The sequence below is a fragment of the Dreissena polymorpha genome, chromosome 8 (assembly GCF_020536995.1).
Source record: "Dreissena polymorpha isolate Duluth1 chromosome 8, UMN_Dpol_1.0, whole genome shotgun sequence".
NCBI classification, from domain to species: Eukaryota; Metazoa; Mollusca; class Bivalvia; order Myida; family Dreissenidae; genus Dreissena; species Dreissena polymorpha.
The window spans coordinates 92,899,285-92,923,370 of record NC_068362.1 but is presented as its reverse complement, the minus strand read 5'-3'; the positions used below and the strand labels follow the sequence as shown (position 1 = coordinate 92,923,370).

Genomic DNA, 24,086 nt, shown 5'->3' with positions numbered 1-24,086 from the left:
TAGATTGTTTATCGTGCAAGTATTACTTTTTCCGTATGTAAATGTTACTCAGACATTCAACAGAGATTTGTTTTTAGCTCACCTAAGCACAACGTGTTCATTGGTTTCTTTTGTTGTAGCCTTTTGTCCGTTGTTCATCTACCGTCGTGCGTTGTCAAATTGTGCATTATGAATGCTTGAAAGATCTGCAGGAATCTTTGGTCAAAATATTAATAAGTGATGTATCGGGCATGATATCCAATGAAAGAAAGGCTTTGGAAGAAAGGCTCTGGAGGTCACATTTATTGTCAAATATTAATGAAATTTGATGAGAGCATTTTTTCCAATCACATCTTAGTCAAGTTTGAGGTCAATACTGGAATACTAGGTCAAACTTAAGAAAAAGCTTGTGAACCCTCTAGAGGCTACATCTATTGCAAACCTTAATTAAACTTTGTCTAAGCATTTGTCCCGATTAAAACAATGTTGAGTTCAAAACTGCATTAAGTGGTGATAGAACACATGCAACTTGGTTAGAAAATTGGTGCTTAAATTAACTCTCGTCAAGATTGACACTGGGTCCTGTTGGGTAAAACAAACAAGGCAAAACAAGAGAAAACAGTTGTTGAAAACCCAAGAGACAAAATTGATTGCCCCATGTTCATGAAATATCTTCAGAACTTTTGTTCTCATGTTATCCCGACCTAGTTTGAAACCTTGGTAATGTAGTGTCATAAAAAGATTACTAGATAAATTAAAGAAACCGCTTGTGAACACTTAAGGGAAAACGTTTACTGCTCAATCTTCATTAAGTCTGTTCAGAAAATTTGTCCCAATTATATCTTGCTTTAATTTAAAAATCAAACAAGTGGGTACCAAACTGGGTAATTAGGTTAAATGAAGGAAAAAGCTCGCCATCATTCTAGAGTCCATATTTATATCCAAACCTTAATAAGACTTTGTCTAAACCTTTGTCCCAATAAATACTTAGATAAATTCGAAATCGGTGCAAGCGGTTGTAGAAAACTAGGTCACTGGGTCAAATAAAAGAAAACCGGTTTATGAACACTCTAGAGCACATTTATATTGTCCCATCTTCATGAAACTTGATCATAGCATTTGTCGAAATGTTGTCTCGGTAGGTCTTGTAGGTCACCATGTCACATTGAAAAAAGATATTGCCTAAACTTTACGAACTTTTGTCAGAACATTTGTAAAAATGATATTTCGTCCAAGTTTGAAACTGAGTCAGATGATATATAAAAACCCTAAGTCATTATGTTAAATAATAGTCAAAGCTTGAAAACAATTTTATTGCTTAATCGTCATGGAACATGGTTAGAATATTTTTCTTAGTGATATTGCCGCCTTTTTAAACTTGGTCATATGAGATCAAACATAAGGTTTCTAGGTCAAATTAACGAATTAGTAAGTGAACAATCTAGATTCTACATATTAAGCATATATTTTGTGAAACTTATTCAGAAATTGCATTTCCCGTCCAAGTTCGAACCTGGGTTGAATTAATGTTAAGCTTGTGGTTAAATTAGAGGCCAAGTTTAATTTTGCTAATCGTAATTTAATTTGGTCAGAATGTTTTCCCAAGTAATGTCAATGCTGAGGTTGTACTGTTTCATGTGAGGTTACCAAACTACGGAACTAAATAAAAACACTTCTGAACACTCCATATGCCACATTCATTGAGCTTTTGTGATCGCTTTTTGTCCGTCCTTTTTCCGACGCTGTATGTTTTAAACATTTTCCTTGTTAACACTTAAAAGACCACATGTATTTCCAATCGTTATGAATCTAAGTAAAACATTTGTCACAACGATATCTCGGCGTTGTTTGAAGCTGAGTAAAAGGTGAGAAACATCAGCCCAATATGTCAAATTAATTTTAACCTTTTGAAATCTACAGAGGCAGCTTTTTATTTGTCTTAAAAAGTTTGGTCTAGTTAACTAGATTAATTTAAAGACAAATAGTGTGAACTATCTTGAGATTGAATTTATTGTCTAATTATAATGCACTTTTTTCGAAACACTAATTTCAATGTTTTCCCGTTCAAGTCATTTTGTTCCCAAAACAAGATTTATATGACATATTTAATAGTAAGCTTTTGAAAACTTTAGAGGTGACAGTTATTACCAAATCTTAATGAAGCTTGGTGAGAAGGTTTTTTCCATTGATATCTCGGATAATTTCCAATTCGGGTGAAATGTGATAAAAAACGATTTCAGAAAACTCCAGATGCCTCTTTAATTTCCCACTTTTAAATTTGCTGACAACATCTGTCGGTTTGAATAAGTATAATTATGTCAAGAGGGACCAAAAACTAGGCTTTTAGGTCAAAGTAAAGAAACACATTGTGAACCCTATAGTTTTCACATTAGTTTGCACAATCTTCATTTGCATTGCTATGAGATACTGATCAAAATCTGTCGAATTATCTATTCAAAACCATGACCATCTTCGGATGGAACTGCTTTCATTATGTAGCTATAATGTAACCATTTGAACACTCTAGAAATTATATTTGTCCACCTTCTCATCATGAAACTTCTTCAGAACATTTAACAATATTATTGTTATGATGTATGGACAGAGTTCTAAAATAAGTGTGGCTTGTTCAAGAACTTGGTCGCCACGAGTTACCGCTGATTTTGTAAACGTCGAATGCACGGCCGTAAATCAGGGGCGCATGGTCCATTAGATGCATAAATAAACGAACCATTGCACCTTCGAGGTGGCGATAAGGACTTGATTTTGTTTAAATAAATGGAGGATTCTACTGGTACGCAGGATTCTACTGGTTGAGCAGGTTTAGATGGTGTTTTCGTCCACATATTTCGCACTTAATTGAACAATCTTGCTATAGAATGCGATTAAAAGAATATTAAGAGCAATGCACATTTTGTTTAGCTTATTTATTCTTAAGATTGAAGAATATAAGAAAATCGCTTTTCGGTTTATCAATATTTCTTGAAACCTTTAAATTTAAATATTTCATTTTATAATAGCTAAACATGTGAATTGGCTCCACCTCCTGCTCTTAGCGATTCCTCGTTGACAATGGCTCAATATATTATGGTAGAATGCAAACTAATCTATTAGATTTATTAAAATTATTGGAAAAAAGCAATTGGTTTTCACAGAAGCAACTTGTATATGTTTTGAAAGCAATCGTTTGATGTCGTTAACGTTTTCATTTGGTGGATATTTGCTCGTCACACAGGCAAAAAACATCGTTTTTTTTACCTCCACCATGACACAATTTATAAAGGTCGTTACGTCTCCAGAATGTTTGTGATTGTAATTATCTTTACATTTGTGGTGAAATAGTATTCGCTGTATCGCACTATATTGCTCGATTTTTTTAAGTAATGCGAAATATGTCAAAAACCTACTTATTAAGTGGAATTATTCTTGTACTTTAAAAACATCCGGTACTTAGCCCCATCTAGAATTTGCATTGGATTGTTAATTAATGCATCTAAAGAAAGAGGTGGTTCCCGTAATTAACGTTCGTTTACTTTATACACTTATTAATAACAGTTTAGTTTCTTGGGGTTTCAGCTGAGCGCGTTAGGAACTTAAAACTTCTTGTTTAAAAAAAACAGTTCTCATGAAAAAAGCATGCACATATCGTTGAAGAATAGATTATAGGAATTGTAAATTATTTAAGTATAATATTCCTAAGACCTGTTTTGTCACTTTGATGATTTATTAACGTATGATCATCTTTGATTAAAAGAAGAAAATTCACCAAGTTAAAGTCAGCTTTAATAATATGTTCTGTTGTCCTGTTCAAAACGTACAATTATACTGTATAAAAGAAAAATCGAAAAAAGAACTAAAAAGTCTTTAGTTCGTAAAATGGAGAAAATGAGGATTATAATTTGTTGTATTTTGCAATCAGCTTTTATTTATTCTTATTTGTTCATAGTTATTTATTGTTTTTCTGTCAAGCGCTTGAGCAACGGCCACACCTTATTCATTGTAAATTAGTGTCTGTCGAGATAAATGATCCGTGGACTACTTCACTTAATTATTTAAATCGTGTTGGTTACATAATTTTTGCCACAGGTTACACAAATGATCATGAGTTTATACAATATTGTTATATAATTGATAGGAAAATGTTAAGTAAACTGACGTCTGTAAGTATTTTAGAAAGAGAGCAGGTCTTAATTATATGTTTAGCTCACCTATGCAATGCACAAGGTGAGCTTTTGGGACCGCCTTTTGTCCGTCGCGCGTCGGGTATTGTGACATGTGTACACTTTTCATCCAAACGATGTCTTCTTCAAAACCTTTGGGCAGATTTAAAAGAAAATTCACAAGAATTATCCGTCGGTGAACGTCTTTTAATTTTTTTTCCAAATAGTTCAGTTCCGCTGCATATGTAGAACACCATAGCTTAAAATATATATAATAGATTAAAACTTCAAAAATCTCTGAAACCGCCAGGGTCAGGGATTTAATATTTGTTGTGTCACGTCGTATATGGGTTTCTACAAAGTATTTTCAAATCATGTCACTGGGGTCAAAACTGATAACGCCCCAGCCGCAAGGGTGATGGATTAAATATTTGGTGTGTAACATCATATAGAGGTCTACTAAGTTCGTTCAAAGCATACCTTTTTATTTCTAAACGTGCCATGTTCCAGGGTTCCCATGATTAATAGCGACATTATTTTAATTTAACAAAATATTCTTTAAGTGGTCTTGTACATCGTTTTTTAAAGCATGCCACTTGGATCAAAACTTGTCATGCCCAAGGTGTCACATGATTTAAAAAGACTTATATATCAAATTGTTTGTTTTTTTATTCGCTAATGCCACAAGGTAAAATATTTTGTGCGTAACACGGTGAAGTGGTTCTCGTTGAAACCATGCCCCTGGGGGTTAAACTTGCCACGCCCAAGAGGTCAAAGATTTATTTTTTCGTGTTTTATGTATCCTCCTGTAATGTACAGGCAATTAGCGTGGGGTAATAACCCCTGAAAAAGACTAGCGGATATGAATAAGAACTTATTTCTTGATAATGTTTCTAGAGTTTTAAATTATCATTCACTCAACTATATTTCTTCAAATCTATCCTCTGGGTTCAAAATTGGCCCTGTCTTGGCATGTTGAGATGAACTGTTTTATATCGAATTATATAGCATGTTAACTTTAAGTTAAGCACACGGCTTAAATACTTTGTTCGTGACATCAGACCAAGGTCCTTTACAAAGACTGTTAAAAATGCACCGGACAAAACTGGCCAAGCCCCATTACACGAGTGAGCGTTATAGGGCTATCTTTGCCCTTTGTTTGTAAACTTAAGCGCAAATTTACCGACCGATTGACAATCTCATATCACAATTATCTTAATGCATTGGTCACAAACTTACTGCGAAGTACAGTTGGTGATCAGTTATTTGTAAATAAAAAGGTTAAATACCGCTACACAGTAAATATAGACCAATATAAATACATGTTCTATTAGATTAACGAACAAATAATCAATATTAACTAGATTATCGGTTTTTTTCGATTAATATACTCGTTATGATAGTTTTTAAGGTAAGCGTGATGTTTTGCTTGTTATTTAAACATGATAATGACTTCATAGTCTAAAAGATAAATAATAGATTATAATATCCAAATCCTTATTATTTGACCACTGTATACGTGATTTTACAATACATTCTGTAAATGCGTTTTACAGGTGTTTTATCGGTCAGATGTCCATGAGAAACGATTTCTACACCGTTTAACATGTTTTAGAGAAATTGAAAAGTGGGAGGATCTATCAATAGTTAAACATGACAAAGTTTTTGCCCACCTGTTTCAGGAATCCCCGTCAGGGTCGCGGGAGCATAATGCGGAGTGTTGGTTCCTAGGTTTCTACGACAAGCACGACATCTGGCACTTCTTCTCGGCAATTAGCCTCTTCTTCTCCTTCATGGTAATTGCTTGTCGTTGTTATGGTTTCCACGTTGTGAGAATGGCGAGACGGTGAATTTTACTTACCGTTAATTCGAGTCAATATATGTTAGAAATGGCATTTTGATTAATGACTTATTGTTGATTATAATATTAAACCTATCTTTTGCGAGCGATGATAAAAAGGTCGTGGAATTATTTTTTAATTAAAAAAGAATAAGACGAATATATGTCTAACATATAGCCTATGTGGGTAAACACTTGGGCATCGTACTTTAATCTATGAAGCAAGACTTACCATTAATATTTAGTCAAGTCACGCCGCTACAAAATTAAATTTCCTCGTAATTATGATAGCTAACACGTATGTTTAATTTCGGAAATAAAGCGTCAATTAGATTAGTGAATTCCATGTCAGAAGAGAGCTTAGGCATAAAAAGTACACCAGCCTGGACTCTAGGGCAAATTACCAGAAAGCGAAAGGGAGGTAAGGAAGAACGCTGGCCGAAGAGCTGGCAGAATTCAGAGCTGAACGGAGCACAGTTGAACAGATCTTCAACTGCCAAATCATCATTGAAAAACACATGCAACACCAACGTGACCTCTTCTACAACTTCATTGACTTAAAAGAAGGCTTTGACCGCGTGCGGCATGATGGCCTATGGCATGTTTTGAGAAGATTTTACATTGACAAAGGGCTGGTGCAATTCGTTCAAGAACTCCTCGGAAAAGCCATCCGTGCAGTACTTCTCAACGAACAGCAGGGGGACTTTTTCAGGATATCATTAGGCGTCCGTCAGGAGTGTCTGCTCTCTCCCGTCCTGTTCAACCTGTTCATTGAGAAGATAATGCAAGAGGCTCACCGTGACTACCACCCCTCTATCTCCATTGGTGGAAGACCCATCTCCAATTTGAGATTCGCTGATGATATTGACCTGATGGGTGGCACCAGCAGTAAACTTCTCACCAACATATTTTTAAGGAGCAAGCGCATACGGAATGGACGTCAGCACGGAGAAGTCGAAGATCATTGTGAACAGCACGACCAACACCAGCACAGGCATCACCATGAAGTGAGGATGATTTCTGTATCGTCGTCCCTCATTTCTCCACAACGGCAAAACCGGTCAAGGGATTAATGATGATATCATTTTATAATTATACAACAACAACACGTGTGGATTGATGTATTGCGTCTTTTCATTAAACGTTGTTCAAATTTGTTGCAAATCGAATTTATATATTTACAAATTTAAAATTTGAACAGCTTATCGCGCGTGTACCTTTTCAGGCATTGTCATTTTACACACCATAGTTACACATAGAGTAGCTTACAATATATTTTGGAATACATTACTGCGCTGGCGTCGTGATTGCCACAGGTTGCATATAATTTGCTCCGTCTGCAAACCTCTGGTGTATTTCTTTGCTTTATCATGTACAACAAAACCATTTTAACTTATTTTCATCAATGGTCTTGACCTCTGTGTACTCCACACTTTTATTACGGCTTGCACAATGTCGTCATTTCGTTGACTTTTTTCCGGCGGATCCCATGATTAAGGTATCCGCCGATGTGCGCCCTTGTAATGGAGTATCTTTATTAGCTCCTTTTGAGAACCGTTTTGACACTTGTCTTATATGTATGATCCGTTTTTCGATCTAGTGCTGTCTTTCCTCGAAAAAGCGCACACACTTAAATATGTATCCGTAAACGGTGTTGAAACGTTCTGAGAGTCTATTTCTTTTTGGGTTTTATTTTGTAGTTAAATGTGCAACAGGACTTATCTTGCAAATTGTGACTTTATCATTTTTACATATAAGTTAATAAGTACAGATCGGTTTATTCAATCAGGACATTCAAGCAAAATCAAAACAAAAGGCTATATGCAATGTGTGAGTATCACGTGTACATAAGTAAGTTAAAGAGTATAATAATTATAAATAGCATACAATTCAAATTTTAAAGCAGTACTTGCTAGTACTATTTATACATTTGTCATAATATGATCATACTTACTCATACTGGCAAGATCTAACGTAATGAATGTGTAAATACATGTAGAGTTAAATGTGGAAATACCAAGACTACAGAACAACAAGAAATAAGTCCCATGCCGTTGAAAACCCCTATTAAATTAAGATTGTGTATTACGTTCATTAATTCGTTGATATGTACACGTGAATCCGTTAATGTTTTATAAACAACTCAAATGTACAGTTGAAAAAACAGTTTTCAGATTTTCTTTTAAACATTCATCAAACATTTGACCTTTAGTGAAAAGGTGTTGCGCACAAACCTCACATTGCTCTTCATATGGATATCCATTTTTGATGATTATTTCATATCTGCTTTACGAGTTCTTGCAGTATTTAATGCAATTTATTTTAAAGCAACAGTCACATTGCACTTGCCGTCTGGATAAATTAATGGTCATGCAATACATTCTTATAAAATTTATTTTTATATAAATTTTCTAGATCATATTGCATATACTTTTTAAGTTAGTTCAAAATGTTGCGGGGCAGACAGACAGACGAACGAATGGGGAATGACTTGATGGGCAACAAATCATAAACCTTTAGACAATGTGTTGCAATATATACCAAGTTTCATTATCATATATTATTACTTTTTGCAAGTTTAAGTGTTTTTCTATTTTAAAACTGCGACCTGACCTTCGACATCGAAGTATCGCCTTTAGCACAGATCGGCAAATATTTAATTCCTTTTTATGAAGCACCAGGTAATAAAGTTATATTTGGACAGGCAATGAAGATAATTTTATGTTTTTCAGATACTGTTGACGTTTGATGATCATGACACGGTTAGTAAAAAGTCACGAGACAATATACCAGTCTTCTAGAAAGATTACCACATCATTGATTACATATTTCAAATTGAAGACATTGAAAACATGTAAAAACTATAGTGTCACTTTAAAGCGTAAACATTTTTTTTTAATTCTATAAATATAACTACATTAAATTGTCAAACTTGTATCCATTATCATTACTGTTAAGTTGATTGGACAATGACTTTGATTTATTGTATATTTTAGTATATCATACTTTTTAGGTTACGTAAATGTTTTGTGAATAAACTTAACCCAACCCCCTATCACGTCCGTAAACCAGATTAAACCCCAAATCCTTTGCACTGACCGTTGGAAGGCTGTTTCACCAGTTTTAGTGTGCGTGTGCGTGTGTGTGTACTGTATGATTTTATACTGTGTCGCATTTGGCTCAAGTTGTTTGGCATGCATTCGTATAGGACAAGTCTTCTTTGGTTTTTTGATTGCTGTACAATGACCATTTGTCGTAAACAAAATTATCTTTAAGCAAATGTGTAATAAGGCATGTATGATTCATCGGCAAATTTTATTCGTGTCAAGTGTAAATGTGCATTGGATTGGATGCAATTATAAAAATGCATCTATATAACAATATATTGTTAGTGTGACAACAGTGTACGAGTACAAATACATTATAGTATTTAAGTTATTATTAATTATTTGACCACGTTTTCTTAGGTATGCAATTGGTCCAGTTTTAGCACTTTATAGATTCCATCTTGTTTTTATGATGGATACGTTCGGACTTGACTTGCAAAATGATCTTTCAAACTCGGACTATATAACACGGAACGCACGCACGTTAAATACGGTAAAATAGTGGACGGCCACGTTAGACAAATGACGACAGCTGATCGGATGATATATAAATAAGTACAGTCGAAACCCAATGGCTCGAACTCGCCGGAACCGACAACAAAAGTTCAAGCCATCCGGAATTCGAGCCAACCGATTTATAATACACTTATGTTAACTAACATGAATCTGCAATATATTTACATCTCCAGTTAAAAAGATTTAATACTGCCTATACTCCGTACTACTTTTTGAGATTAAATTAACGATCAGTGACGATCGGATGCTTCAGTAGGTGGGGAATGTAGCCTGCAACATGCCGATTGCGCTCTTGCGCTCCATAGATTTTATACGAGAAATATAGATTTTTAAATTAATTTAATGTTTTCCTGGTGTATAAACCCACCTAGAAAATGAAATAAAATTAGTATCATATCGCGTTTCGCCATTTTCACGTGCAAAAAGATGAAACCACACCTACCCCACGTGCCTAGCGCCGATTGTCATGGATAAATGATTTTATCGTTATCTTGCACAGAATATAGTCAAATGATCACATGTAAAATATTAAATCAATATCTTAACTCATAAGTGAGATATTCAAGTTAAAAAAGTGTTACGTAAGAAAAGTCGCCAAGTGTATGTTAATTCTTTATCGTATAGATACAAATTCCATTAAGTTGACATTGTACATGTTATGATGAAGCTGTTCCAGCCATAATAATACTGCATCTACAAAACCGCCAGATTTGAAACAGAATGTTTTGTTGAGGATGCAGAAAGCACTTTTGCCAGTCTAACTGAAGCACGTTCCGATATGATTGAGGGCAGACCTATGCAATTATCAATTCTTTGTTAAGTGATTATGACAAGTTTTATTCGTTGTGTCCTTCTTTGTATGATGTTAAGTTTCAAGTGTGTGTAACCAATACATAACATAAGTACTAATTTCAACGAGGTTCGACAATGTCTCGTGTGGGGCCGACCATGGGGGCGCTTAGACAAGGCTTTCCAATAACAAGCGCATACATGTCCAACATTCTAAACAAGCAGCCAGACAATGTGCTTGGAGTATGGCTTACAGGCAAGCTAGCAATATCTTACAATAGCAATGCCCTTTTAATATGTGACCATTATATGCAAATAGGTATTAAATATTAAACAGGGCCTTCCACAAATCAAGCATCATTATCTATATGGTTTGTATACTCTTGGTCAATGAGAAAGTAAAAACTGTGACAGGGGTTTAATTTTATAAACATGTTAATCCTAAATAATTCTATTTTCAATCATGATAGTTGCTGGAATGCGTTGATGATGATGGAAAATGCTCGAGTAACTGGTTGCTGCAACTAAGCCCTTATCTTCTTCAGTGGCTACCTGAAACAGACAAATACATATACTTTTAATAATCAATATCAACAGCTTTGATAAACATGAATTATACCCTTACTTTTCAGCCATGTTCAAGGACAAATAACTCAAAAATGTGTGGGAGTGCAGTGTCCTTCACATCTATCATTCATGGCGATTACATAACTGAAGTGTCAATTTATTCTCTTGAGAAATGTGGAAGAAATTCACTGCACATATTATAAACATTTTATGCTAACACGCAAAACTAATTTGTTTTTGGCAATAAATTTAAATTTGACAGTTAATGCTGATGATATTAAAAAGTTTAATAGTAGGCCTACATCAATATCTTATAAAAAAAATATGTTGTACAAATGCACTATTGTTCTTTTTTAAGTGATGGAACCATTTTCATTCAATAAATCTATTGGCTATTATGTATTTTTAATTTATGAATGAACAGTATATATTTATCATTATTATGTCTAAATGTATCAAACATAGTAAGCTCTTATTTTAGAAAGATTTTCAATAATATAAGATTAAACAAATCCCTTACATCCTTAACACGTTATTTTACTGTCAGTAACAAAATTGGAAGGCGTTTCAAACGTTTAAGACAGTCCATTTTACCCATGTTAACAGGACACGCTTGACCGTTATTGCACTAATTCTTCATTCCCTTTATGGTGGTGTAAAATTTTAAAATCGAAAAAAAAACAGAAATGGTGTTTTGCAGGCCAAAGAACAACTAAATGGCCTTTACATATATGCATATACTCCTTATTTTCCAGCAGAATCATAAAATGTGGCCGCGCTAAATGTCTAATCTTAATCACGAAACGAGACGGAAGTAAACAAAGTGATAAAGAGATGCCCGAATCTGGTAAAAAAAATATCGCGTTTTAAACAAAATGCCTCGAATATTCTGTCTGTAAAGTATCATCTAAAAGTGTTTACTATTAATCGTGAAACGCATTCTTGAACATCAAAGTGATCCGCTATTGGTAATGATCCGTTAATTGTAACTTGACTGTACAGGTCTTGATGTCCTTATTTTCGTAATAATAAATGTTTTTATCACTCTTTTACAGGATTGGACAATACAGAAATTACCTTAGGCTTGAATTTTACATTATATCGTCATTATTATGAAAGATCACGAGAAGGATTGCGAATAAAATGAAAATGTCTTTACGAATTAAAAAATATGAACATGTATCGTCCTTCCATACTCCGAACGTCGCAATTTATTATTGCCACCATTACAATATGAGACGTGACTGCTTCGTGGAATCTGATAGAAGATCGAACATAACAAGTTATTTGCAATTCTTTAAATGCACGATTCTGGATTGATGTGTTGTTCGTCATTGGTTTAATTTCCTGCTCATTGTAAGAGTTAAATGAGTTATTAAATTAATAACAAAACGCTTATACATGTACATTGAAAAAATAACACTCCAATCAACCAAGTTGTAACGTTAATAGATGATTATCTGAAACTCTGCGGGGCCCAATGTTTATTACACAGTAATGGATTGATGCCACCGATAAACTATTGTCATATGATGAGTGAGTAATGATTTAATGAATCTGTTTCATACACAATTAATTTTTGGCCGATAGGAACAGAACAGAACATCTAATTCAAGACTTGTACAAGTACATTGTCTTCGATACATATACATGTAAAGTACATAAAAAAACATAGCATTAAGTGAAAGAGCTTTACGAACTTATTAGTTGAACACTACATAATCGAGAAGTTATTCGGAGATGAACTGTGTTTCAGTCATTAATAAAATTTAGTGCATTTCTGTAGTTTAGAGCGTCCTTAACAAACTTACAAAGAATACTTATATCGGTCTTATTACATGGGGTCAAAAGTTGTTTTTTTTTAAGCAAAAGTCAAGATCACATGGTATAGTGCACAACGTACATGTGTCTACTATAAACATGGAACTCGACTCCATTGAAATGACACTCTTGAAGTCCATTAATTCAGTGTCAGTGCAAGGGTTTATATTGGCGAGCTATATATTTGCTATGACGACATAGAGACACGGCAAGACATGAGTTTGTAATTGAACAAAACTTTTTTGATAATATTATTACAAAACTGATAAAATCTTTTGTGACAAAAATATGACTATTATTTAAAACAACACAACATTTATTTAGCATCAAACTATTTAATCGTATATATAATCACATATAAAACGTTAAACGGATTGTTTTTAAACATATTCTCGTCGCTTAAGAAATGACTCATGTTTTCCAAATAAGCGATAGTGTTGTTCTTTATTGAATGGATTGACATAAATGAACTGAATATAAAAACAAAAAACGACTACACTGCAAAAGTATACTTTGGTTTATTTAAACTTGCTAATATCCAGCCGCATACCCATTGATAAAGATGTCTCCAGAGTGAGCCGGTGTAATTTAATAAGTTTAGGATATAATATCTTATATATACAACACAAAATCCTCGTTTTCATCATGTTAAATATTAATGTTATATCGTCATAATAAAGTTGAATAGTTTCAGGAAAGCATAAATCCATATGACATAAGGAAAAAGACATGATTGACATGAAGGAAAGAGACATGATTGACTTGAAAGAAATAAACATACTTTATTGACTTGCTTCCTACCTGTATCACAAATATCGCAGGCATGAGTCTCATATCATGTTCACCCATTCATTCCTCTTGCGGTTCCTCAAAACTCGTAATCGTATAACTCGTATTGCTCTTTTGAAGGAAGTATAGATTAGTACCATTTTGGATCATTTTAATATGCATAAATTCTACATTGTCAATAAAACAATCTTAGAATCTTAACTGATATCAATCATTTCCTTTTTTTCAACGGGTGCTATAAGTATTGGTCAGCGCTGTCTGATTTAGAATGTTCGAAGAAACTGCACTGCATTATCAACCATTTGATTATCATATATCATTTTATATAAATTAACATGTTAAATAGATATGATAAATACTGTATTTTTCCCTTATGTGCAGAATTTCAAAATGTCATACTTTAATTAAATCATTATTTTGTACTAGTATTTACTCAATTTAAATGTGCCCGTATTTGGCAATTTTGTTAGTGTGTATAATAGTTATCATTGAGTAACATAAATTTTATAAAATATATATGACAATTGGTTTATTACTCTGAATTTATCATCACTGTAACAATGCTATGAGGTTGTTTGCATGTTTTGCATCACGAAAGAAACGTCAGTGACTGTGTTTACATGTTTCAAAAAGAAATACTTTCTTTCACTTTTCTGCAAAAAGGAAGCATTTGTGTCCAGCATTTCTTTGATGTTGAAAGCCAATTATTAACGGCAATGAAATATTGTTTGAATTAAGGTGTAAATATATTTACAAACCTTAAAAAAAGTAATTTCAAGGACATATTTTTAAAACAAAAAATCAATAAAAAAGCGTTTAAGCTTAGGTACATTATTTATTGCATAGATTAATGAATGTGTAATACATTCATATTTCCATGAAAATGACAAAGAAAAACACACGTTTCATGGATTAGACTGTATTGTTTTATTATTTTTTTAATACAAGCAATTTTGACAGTGTCTGTTATAGAACAGTATGACACTTGCCTATTATTATACATCAGAAAGAAACTAGCTACTATTTAATATATATCAAATATATGCTTTTATGTTTTTAATAAATGTAATAATATCAACACCATCATGGTCATGGAAGTTCAACGTCACTACAATGTCAATATATTGAAATCGCATGGACAACTGGTCATTGTGTCAGAATTGTGTAATGTTATGTCATTAAAAGTGTACTGCATCTAACATTTTACAACGAGCCATCAGTTTCTATCATAAAATTAGTGTTAAGCAGCACAATTTTAAGCTACAATGCAATAATGCAGCGATAAAGTAACCGAGTCTCTTCTAACAATAGCAATGAAAATACAGCAAGGCCTTAACCAAAGTTAAACAATATTTAATTACGATATTTAATGACCTGTGTCAGGCAATATCAGTAATGCATCAATAAGTGTCTTTTAATATCTTGCAGAATCTAACAATACATCATATGTTTTGTTTTGCGGATGAAACAAACACAACGTATTTTCGGATTAGGGTCGAATTTCATTCACTGCTATAAATCATAGTGCAGTTGCAACTTTCGTATTCAAAGAGATCGAACGAAACATTGACTTATTGAATTGAATGTTAAATACGTGATATTAAAGTAATTCTCTCCTCGTATTCAACAAAGATATTTCAAAACTTTTGAAATGTATTTATTTCTGGAATTAAACAAAGCAAAAGTACATAGCATTACCCGTAACACTGTAAGGCCACAACAAATTGATTAAATGTTCGATGGATTCGCCGCACCTAAAAATCTTAAAACTAAATAAAGATATTTTTATTTTTATTTTCGCCCGCAGCAAAACAATTTGCTGCGCACCTGTTTATAAATGATTTAGTTTTATTTAGCCTACGTATTTAACGACATAGAGTGTTATAACGCTTTGCGTTATTACATTGGTTTATGGTAAAAACAACTGGCAGCGTTCGTATGTCTTGTCATGTTGGCAAAAGACACAAATGGAAATGTTAATTTTCCACCGGGGCAAGTAGTCATTGCATCACTGATGATTTTTCTAATTTCAACCGTATTTACATCAGGATTTGAAATGTCGCCGGTATGCGTTCGATAGGTAAAAATCTGCAATAAACTTGTTGGTATTGATTTAGTTAAAATATTAAAAATTAACATGCACAGGAGTGTCGCCGTTGAACTGGACAAAACATGTCGAGTATAATATTAATTGTACGAGCCACCTACCTTCTAGTTCAAACTGTTAATGGCTAAGTGTAAGGTGTACATTATGCCCCTTAAACATGAATTAAGCATAAGTAAGAAAGTGAAGAAACTTTCTGGACCTAAACGACTTTACTGGCATTTGATTGACTTTTTATATACTCAATTTTAACTACCCATTTCTTATTTTTCTTTCATTAGGAAGTTATGGTTTTTTTTACTTTACAAAACTTAAACTTCTCATTTCTATTTTTAACAGTGCCAAAATAACAAAAGTAATGCATCGAGTATTGTATAATACCATAACCTATGATATTAGAACTAATAGAAATTCGAGATATTTCGTATCAGTGCTTTTTGCCCAAAATAACAGACTCTTATAGGCTGTGTCCAAATTGAAAATTGTACAAAAAGCTGTTTTCCAAAGTAACTTTTTTCCTTTTAAAAGTCTCGCCAAAATTTCCAAAAAAATAAGTCAATTATTTTAAAATAAACTCAATTGGTTTATTGAGTTTATCATACAGCAGTTTAATACCCTAGCACTTTATAATATATATTTTAGAAAGCAGTTAAACATGCACTTATTAACAATTGTTATACTGTTACCTATAATCATAATACTAATGATTTAATATTCCCAATTTCATGGTTTATTGCACGTTATCCCCAATCAAAAAGGCACAGGCTGTAAAATATGACGCAAAGAAAAATCACTGCTTATGCTTGATATTTATTGTATTATTTATTGTGTCATGTTATTAAACAATCATTGACAGAAAACTGAGCTTCTTATATAACTTTGATAATGAAAACTACATGTACCGTGTTAAATTTAAGTAATCACTACCTGGTGTGAGAAAGCAGAACAGCTATTAGAGACTTTTTATCCCCCGCATTAGGCGGAAGGATATTGTTTTGGCATTGTCCATACGTCCGACCGTCTTTCCGTTCTTCCGTCCGTCCGGCACTATTGTGTCCGGAGCAATTTCTTAGAAGTGCTTTGGCGGATTTCATTGAAACTTGGTATGCGTATATATATGGATAAGAGGATGATGCACGCTAAATAGCATTGTACACAATATGTTAATAACGGAGTTATGGCCATTTGTATCTTGAAAAAATATCCGGAGCCATATCTTGGAAGTGCTCTGGCAGATTTCATTGAAACTTGGTATGAGTATAGTATATATATGGATAAGAGGATGATGCATGCCAAATGGCATTGTACACCATAGGGTAATAATGAAGTTATGGCCCTTTATATCTTGAAAAAAAATTGTGTCCGGGGCCATATCTTGCAAGTGCTTTGACGGATTTCATTGAAACTTGGTATGACTATATATATGGATAAGAGGATGATGCACGTTGGCGTTGTCCATTCGCCTAGAAAACTTTTGTGTCAAGAAGTATATTTGCGGGGGGGGGGATATCAATTTAACGAATTTGCTTGTTTTCGTTATTTTTACAAACATTTGACAAGGGCTTTAACTCAATTATTACTTCTAAATGATCTTGTACTGGTATTTTGCAGATACCATGCATCTATTTGGCAAAATATATCAATTTACATAGACAATGTATGTATTTTTTTTTATTTTTCGCTTTTCGCTCGCCTGTGATTTAACAAAAAATAGAATAAAAATAAATTAATTTCTATTTCGCTCGCTCGCTCCATTTTCGGGAAGCAAAAATCCGTAGAACATATCATCAATTTGTAGAGGCCTAACAGATATTAATCTACTTAATGTCACGATGGTAGTGTTCTATGGCACCAACTACTAATGCTGAGTCAAGACGAATATTTATTAAGCTATAAACTATGCATTCGACGATTGTTTTGTGTTCAAATAAATGCGTACCTGGTGTGCTTTGTTTAGACTGAGCTATACTTAAATGCCATATTTTATAGGATATGCATCGCTTTCGGTGAATCATTGAATCGTATTTGACTGGTTGGGTAGTTCATTTTCACAAGTAGTGGTTTGTTTTTATTTACACGAGTAATATAATTGTTCCGTAAGTCACTGAAATCACTTTGAAACAATAAAAGAAACATTTATAGCTTAATTGTCAAACGTTGGTGTTTCATGTCACAATCAATTGTTCTAAAATTGTCTTGATGAAAATCAAAGAAAAAGTTTCATAAGGCGTGTGGCGTTGTGGTTAAACGGATGATACTATGTATGCATGTGATTTCGTAACCACGTGTATAAAATACTTTATAGGGACATATAATTATCAGGACTGGTAGATCGATGCCGTTTGTGGAATAATAAGACAATACATGTTATATTTTACTATATTAAATCATTGGTTACATTTTTTACTAAAACAAGTGATTTTAATGTTGTGCGTTAAAGCAATGAGTTCGAGATGATGACATATTTTTTTTATTGCTAATGTAGCAATATTCCACTGTTGTGCGATCCTAAACGAGTGCCACGATTTACGACACGTTCACTGATCGAGGTAATTCTCGGCGTTCTACAGCTTAGATACTATAGTATGCTAGTTCTTTAGTTGTGATACGCTGCCTTGCCTCGATTACAATCTTTTCAGTTTTCACGATTTGACAATAACAGGTGCCATGCACGATAAGACACGGTCTGATCTCCAGTTGACACACGATGTCATAAATCCGTTGGGAATGCTTCGAATACGTCCACGATTCGGTCTCGATTCGACACGATCGCCACGATAGGGTTCCTCGAATAAGTACGTTCTTCTACGAGGTGATACATAAGCTACGTTTATCAAGAATCGATGATCTCCGTATTGATACGCTATGGCTATGAAATCTTGTATTTTTCATTCAATTGATTGCGCAATTTATGACGTAACTCTTGTGACGTTATTTCTGCGACGGAAACAAGTCGGTTTCATTTAAACTTGGGTTTTAATGACGACAAGTCGGGCGTGTTCTTTTATTCAACAGTAAATTATTTTTTAAAGTACCGAACGAATCCAAAACGTCATTATTTGAATGTGTGTTCGCTAAATATCGCCCTATTATATTTGTCTAAGCCTCGTTAAATAAACTTTCTTCACCACGGCACCAACCATGTATTCTCTATGTATTCACTATGAGAGATCACGACTAGATATTACAGCCCGATTGACAATCGACTTCTTGTCTTCGGAAGATCGCGACAGAAAGTCACAGTCGTGACTTTCATCTTGGACAGGATTGACTGCGACCACCACAAGGTGGAATCGATATGATTTTCCGCGCTCTGTAACGACACAAACCAATTAGATACGATGACCTCGATCAACAATCGTTGCTGTTGATTGCTTATCGAACACTTTTTAGCCGTTCAACCCGATTCGAAATTTCGACGATTAACACGACTGCAACGATTGAAATCAAGATCTGATAATACCCGACATGATCTGATAATACCTGACAACATCTGATATGGTTTGAACGAATGGTTCACGTTCAATACCATGATTTAATTCGTAGCGTGAATCGCGATAAGGTCGTAGCATAAAGCAAGAGACGAAGATTGGTTAATGCAAAATACAAAAATCCGCACCTAAACATAAACACTAATATCAGATTTGAAATGTTAATTCTATTTAAATGATTAATTTTTATCACACACATGTCGGCCCTATCCTGATTAAGTTTCTGGGCGAGTTGAAGTTGTTAGATGGCATATACGAACAAAACCATAATGAAGAAAAAAAGCCATTTATGTTATATTAAAGGGAATTGTTCACAAATGGCGAAATTTAACTGTGTCGCAAAATTCCTTTACTGATGACACAACGTTAGAAAATGATTATTTCGTTAAGTGTCTTTAAATATTAGTATCAAACAGATTACATTTATATGATAACTAACTTTTCAAAAAAGTATTAATAATAAACAATTTTAGACAGATGTGTTAATTAAAACGTTTTAAATAGAAATGCTTACAAAACATGTCATTAATATGTCGTGTTTGTTTTCTAAATCCCTTGATTATTATGTCAGGTTTAGCTCGAAATTCCGAGAGTTGATTCATTGAAGACTATTTTAAATTGAGGCGATATTTATTTTGCGTTTAGACGCATGACACTGGTTTATGTATATCATTATAACCTGGTTTATGTATATCATTATAACCTATTCTGTTTTATTCGTGAGCTTTTTTGCCAACTGTATTCTTGGTATAAATCAATCAGCTGTAAAAACTCTATGTTTTCCCATATATTTTAGTGCATTGTTATGTTAGATACATAGATACGTAAATAAATAAATAAATGCCACACGTGTATAACTATGATATCAGATCAATCTGAAGGTAACATTTCTTTAAAATAATGCTTGGATAGTGTATTATCAAGAAATGCACTGGATCTGAGATATGCTGTTTATAATGCCATACGTTTCGCACTTGGAACATTCCATGATATAATGTGGTAGTATAAGTATTGGGAGTTTAACTTGCATTGTATATGAGTTCACCCGTTTGTACGACTGGCTAGTGCATACAATTTCCATGTTCCCAGTCATTTTACTTTGAAAACGTAGTAATATTATTTCACCATATGCAAATATCTGTCGAGAAATGGATCGCATATGTGTATTGTTTCAGGCATGTATTGTCTCATTTAGTTCACCCACTTAGTAATGCATAACATATCTTATGTTGACAAGGAACACATTAGAAATGTTGTAGCAAATTACACGCACGACCTATGATGGATATGACAAGTGGGAATTGGCTTCTGGTTTCTTTGGGAATTGCGTCTCGCTCGTTGAATAAACTAAACTCATTGCAGTGGTTAGCTTGTCACAACGGTTAACGTCAGCTACTGCATTCACAGATATAATCCTTTCAGATCAGGATCATTTCTACATTTTGACCTTTTCTTATTTTAAAAGGATTTTATCTTGTCAACGATTATGTTAACGACATATTAGGCAGAATATGACTTCTCAATTTTACATTAAAACCAGTTATATATAAAAATGAAATTTATTGGTGAGAACTTGTCAGAAAGTTAGTGTCACGTGCATACTTCGATTATTTATTAAGTAACATAGTAGCTGTGCTGTAACTTAAGTAAACAACATATAAAAATTAGCCACGCTGAGGAAAAACGTGTCTTAATGCATGTAAGTTAAGTGCCGTCCTAGATTGCACAGGCTAATCAGGGACGAAACTGACCGCTTTTATAGAATGTTTAGTTTAAAGGAAGTCTTTTCTTATGTAAAATACATTTAAAGCTTAAAGTGTTGTCCACAAATAGCCTGTGCGGACTTGACAGGACGACACTTTGCGCAAATGAATTAAACCCCTTTTTCCTGAGTGAGGCTCAAATTTATAGTATTATAAGTAAAACGTTAGAGCAGACATTGTATCGATGTCAAAATGGCTGTTTTAACGTATTCATGACTCTTTACTATAGGTTCTACCTTTTAATTTAGGAGGAGTCTGAACGATAAAGTGTATTTGTTTCCTAATGTGACGCTCACTTTTTCTTCTTGTTCAAGCGTTCTATTTATTGACCGAGGTATCGTATATGTACACAATACGGGAAAATGCTGTGTGAATATTCATACAGTTCCAGAATCTACTTTCTGTGAATTATCATTTTCATACTATCGTCGAAACAAGTTACTGGCACTTTGTCGCAAATTGGCACTGTCAATAGTTGTATTGTATCTGAGCGTTTGGCATGTGTAGAGATTTACTGGGATTATGTTCCTAGTTGAAGTCTGGTTTAATGATGCTCCACTAAATCATAGAAGTTCCATATAAATGTCTTGACATTGAACTTTGAACGCGATGGAATGCCTTGCATCTGTTTATGATCTTGCTTGAAAGATAATTAGTTTTACATATTGTAAAAAGTTTGGTTTCCTGCGGGGTACAAACTGGTTAGGCCTTCATCATCATCAAATACAAACAAAATCATATAAACAACTGTTCATCTGCTTGTGATGAACTTGCGTTAGTAGTCACCAATTTCAGACATTTCGAATATGAACAGAAAGCCTAATTTTATTTAGCGTGAATGCACTAATAGTGGTAATACTTATTAAATTTGTTTTTACAAAATTCATCTGTTCGCTCCGGAATTGATCTTGTTTACGGGACAGAATCCATGTGCGCATTTATTGAAACAATTATGTTCAGTGTTGCAAAAATATCCTCAAAAACTTAAATCACGTACGTTGTTTGTATTTTTTTTTTGAATTTACAGACTTCGTTGTCAGTTGAACACTTGAAATGTTCAAAAAACGTACAATAAAATATATGATTATAATGCCTTACACGTGTTATTTTAAGTTGAAGATAGTATAATAGAAACCTGTTAATGTATGATCGCACTGTCACTTTTAGGGCTTTTATAATGCCCGCTTAAAGACAAACCCGCGTTTATAATGACGCTGTAGTTTGCCAAAATATATACCTATTAAGAAAACATGTATTCGGATGAACATATGTTATTGTGTCAAACGACCTTTACTACAGGACATGAAATAAAATATCTGTTTTTATGTGTTGACTGTAGAATATTTATTTTTATAAATACAGGTAAAGTGAAAAAAAATGTAAGAATACTGAAAAACAAAATTCCTTAGGATTACAGATACTTTATAGGAATGTCAATATTTTGCATATGATCACTATTAATTTCAACACAACTATCAATGATATGCATATGTCCATCAATGATTTCTCTAGTTTCCATATGACTATCAATTACGTACAGGAACATTAAACGCCTTAAATCACATGTGGGATACGCGGGTATGATGCTCGATCTACAGTAATGACCATTACGCGAGTTTTATTTCCACAATCGTCGGTTTCCTAAAACGGAAGCGTTATGGCGCCAGCTAAATTGTAATAAGATTCCTGATTGGAGGTAATAGTTTAAATAAATTGATTGAATCTGAACAAACAAATATATATTAAATCTTTAGACCCATATAATAGACTAAGTGCACTTATTAGGTCCAAGTAATACATTTAATATTTGCTCAAGAAAATGGTGTGTTCTGTATCCAACACATCGTATGCGCATAAATAACATAGATGTATTTTTGTATAATTTTTTGCTAGGTTTGTTAAAGACATGTACATGTGTTTATACATCTTGTTCCGTTACAATCTGGATCAAATTGATCACATAAAATAGTGTCATGTAACAGCTTATAACATATCGTTTATTCTTATGAGTTTATTCTTATGATGGAAATTAATAAGGGGATATTTCAATAATATGTATATGCAATGTTAAGATGAAGTTTGAGAATTTAATAATACATCTTGGGAGGTATTTGCATAAACTAAGACCTGATTTAAGATTTATTTCAAGTAAGAACGCAAATACGTTTACACCCAGGGTGGGGTATAATTGGAATCAATACAATGGAAAGTCAGACCTGATTTAAGATTAAATCCAAGTAAGAACACAAATACGTTTACACCCAGGGTGGAATAATTGGGATCAATAAATTGAAAAGTCAATCAGACAAAAGAATTAAAGGGCATATACTTAACAATGAGTCCAGAGTCAGCATATAGATACGAGATTAAAAGTAACACATGGTCATCAAACAGCACAGATGAAAGGGTCACCTATTGTCTGGGATACACTAGGTATGGTACTGACGCATGTAACGGAATTACTCTATACCAATATAAATTGATTAGTACCAATATTAATTGATTAGATTTTAGTGCATTTGGCAAGCAAGTAAATACATGAATAGATTGTTTCTTCTAGAACATTCTAATAAGTCAACCAATCCATAATAAGCCCAGATCTTGTTGACCAATGGAAATTACAAGTAGATTTTATGTAAATTAACATGGGGATAAAATGCAGTGTTTTTGTAAGTAAAACAAAAGGATCTGCGGTAAGATTTGAAAAGAACTTTGAGAGTTGTCACGTCTTCTTGACGTGGCGGCCATGTTGGCTGCCGCGCTGTAAAATTGTATTTTGTGTACATTTAGCAAGCGTTGTGTTAAAAGAAATATTCGACAGAAATAAATCGCGATGAAATCAGAAATGAACTTGGGTTGTTACTGTGTGTTATCAACGAACAACGTGTAATTACGTGACACAGTACATTTTATGGTGCGCAGTTCCAGGATCAACCTGAAGTGCCACTTCTCTCACGGGCCAACGGAGAAAAAAAACGCAAGATGGAAAAAACGATCAGTGTTTTCATAAATTATGGCAAACAGGGGTTTATTTCAAATTTTATCAGGTAAGAAATAAAAAGTAAAAGGCGTCATGACAACGAAATTGTTAAGAATTGTTTTAAAGAATTTTACGTAGTAAGGTGTTAAAGAAATAATGAATCATGTACGGAGAAATTGT

The 24,086-nt window shown here is 33.5% G+C and overlaps 1 protein-coding gene across 3 annotated transcripts in view; it reads left to right on the top strand.

Annotated features, from left to right (window-relative positions):
• Window positions 1–9,413, top strand: part of LOC127842760 (SID1 transmembrane family member 1-like) — a 74,470-nt gene extending 65,057 nt beyond the window's left edge. For all 3 annotated transcript variants that reach the window (XM_052372470.1, XM_052372471.1, XM_052372469.1), the window contains 2 exons: window positions 5,822–5,935; window positions 8,712–9,413. In XM_052372470.1, coding sequence (XP_052228430.1) covers window positions 5,822–5,935; window positions 8,712–8,780 — 183 coding nt within the window. In that variant the 3' untranslated portion in view covers window positions 8,781–9,413. The remainder of the gene's footprint in view (window positions 1–5,821; window positions 5,936–8,711) is intronic.
• Window positions 9,414–24,086: the final 14,673 nt, after the last annotated feature.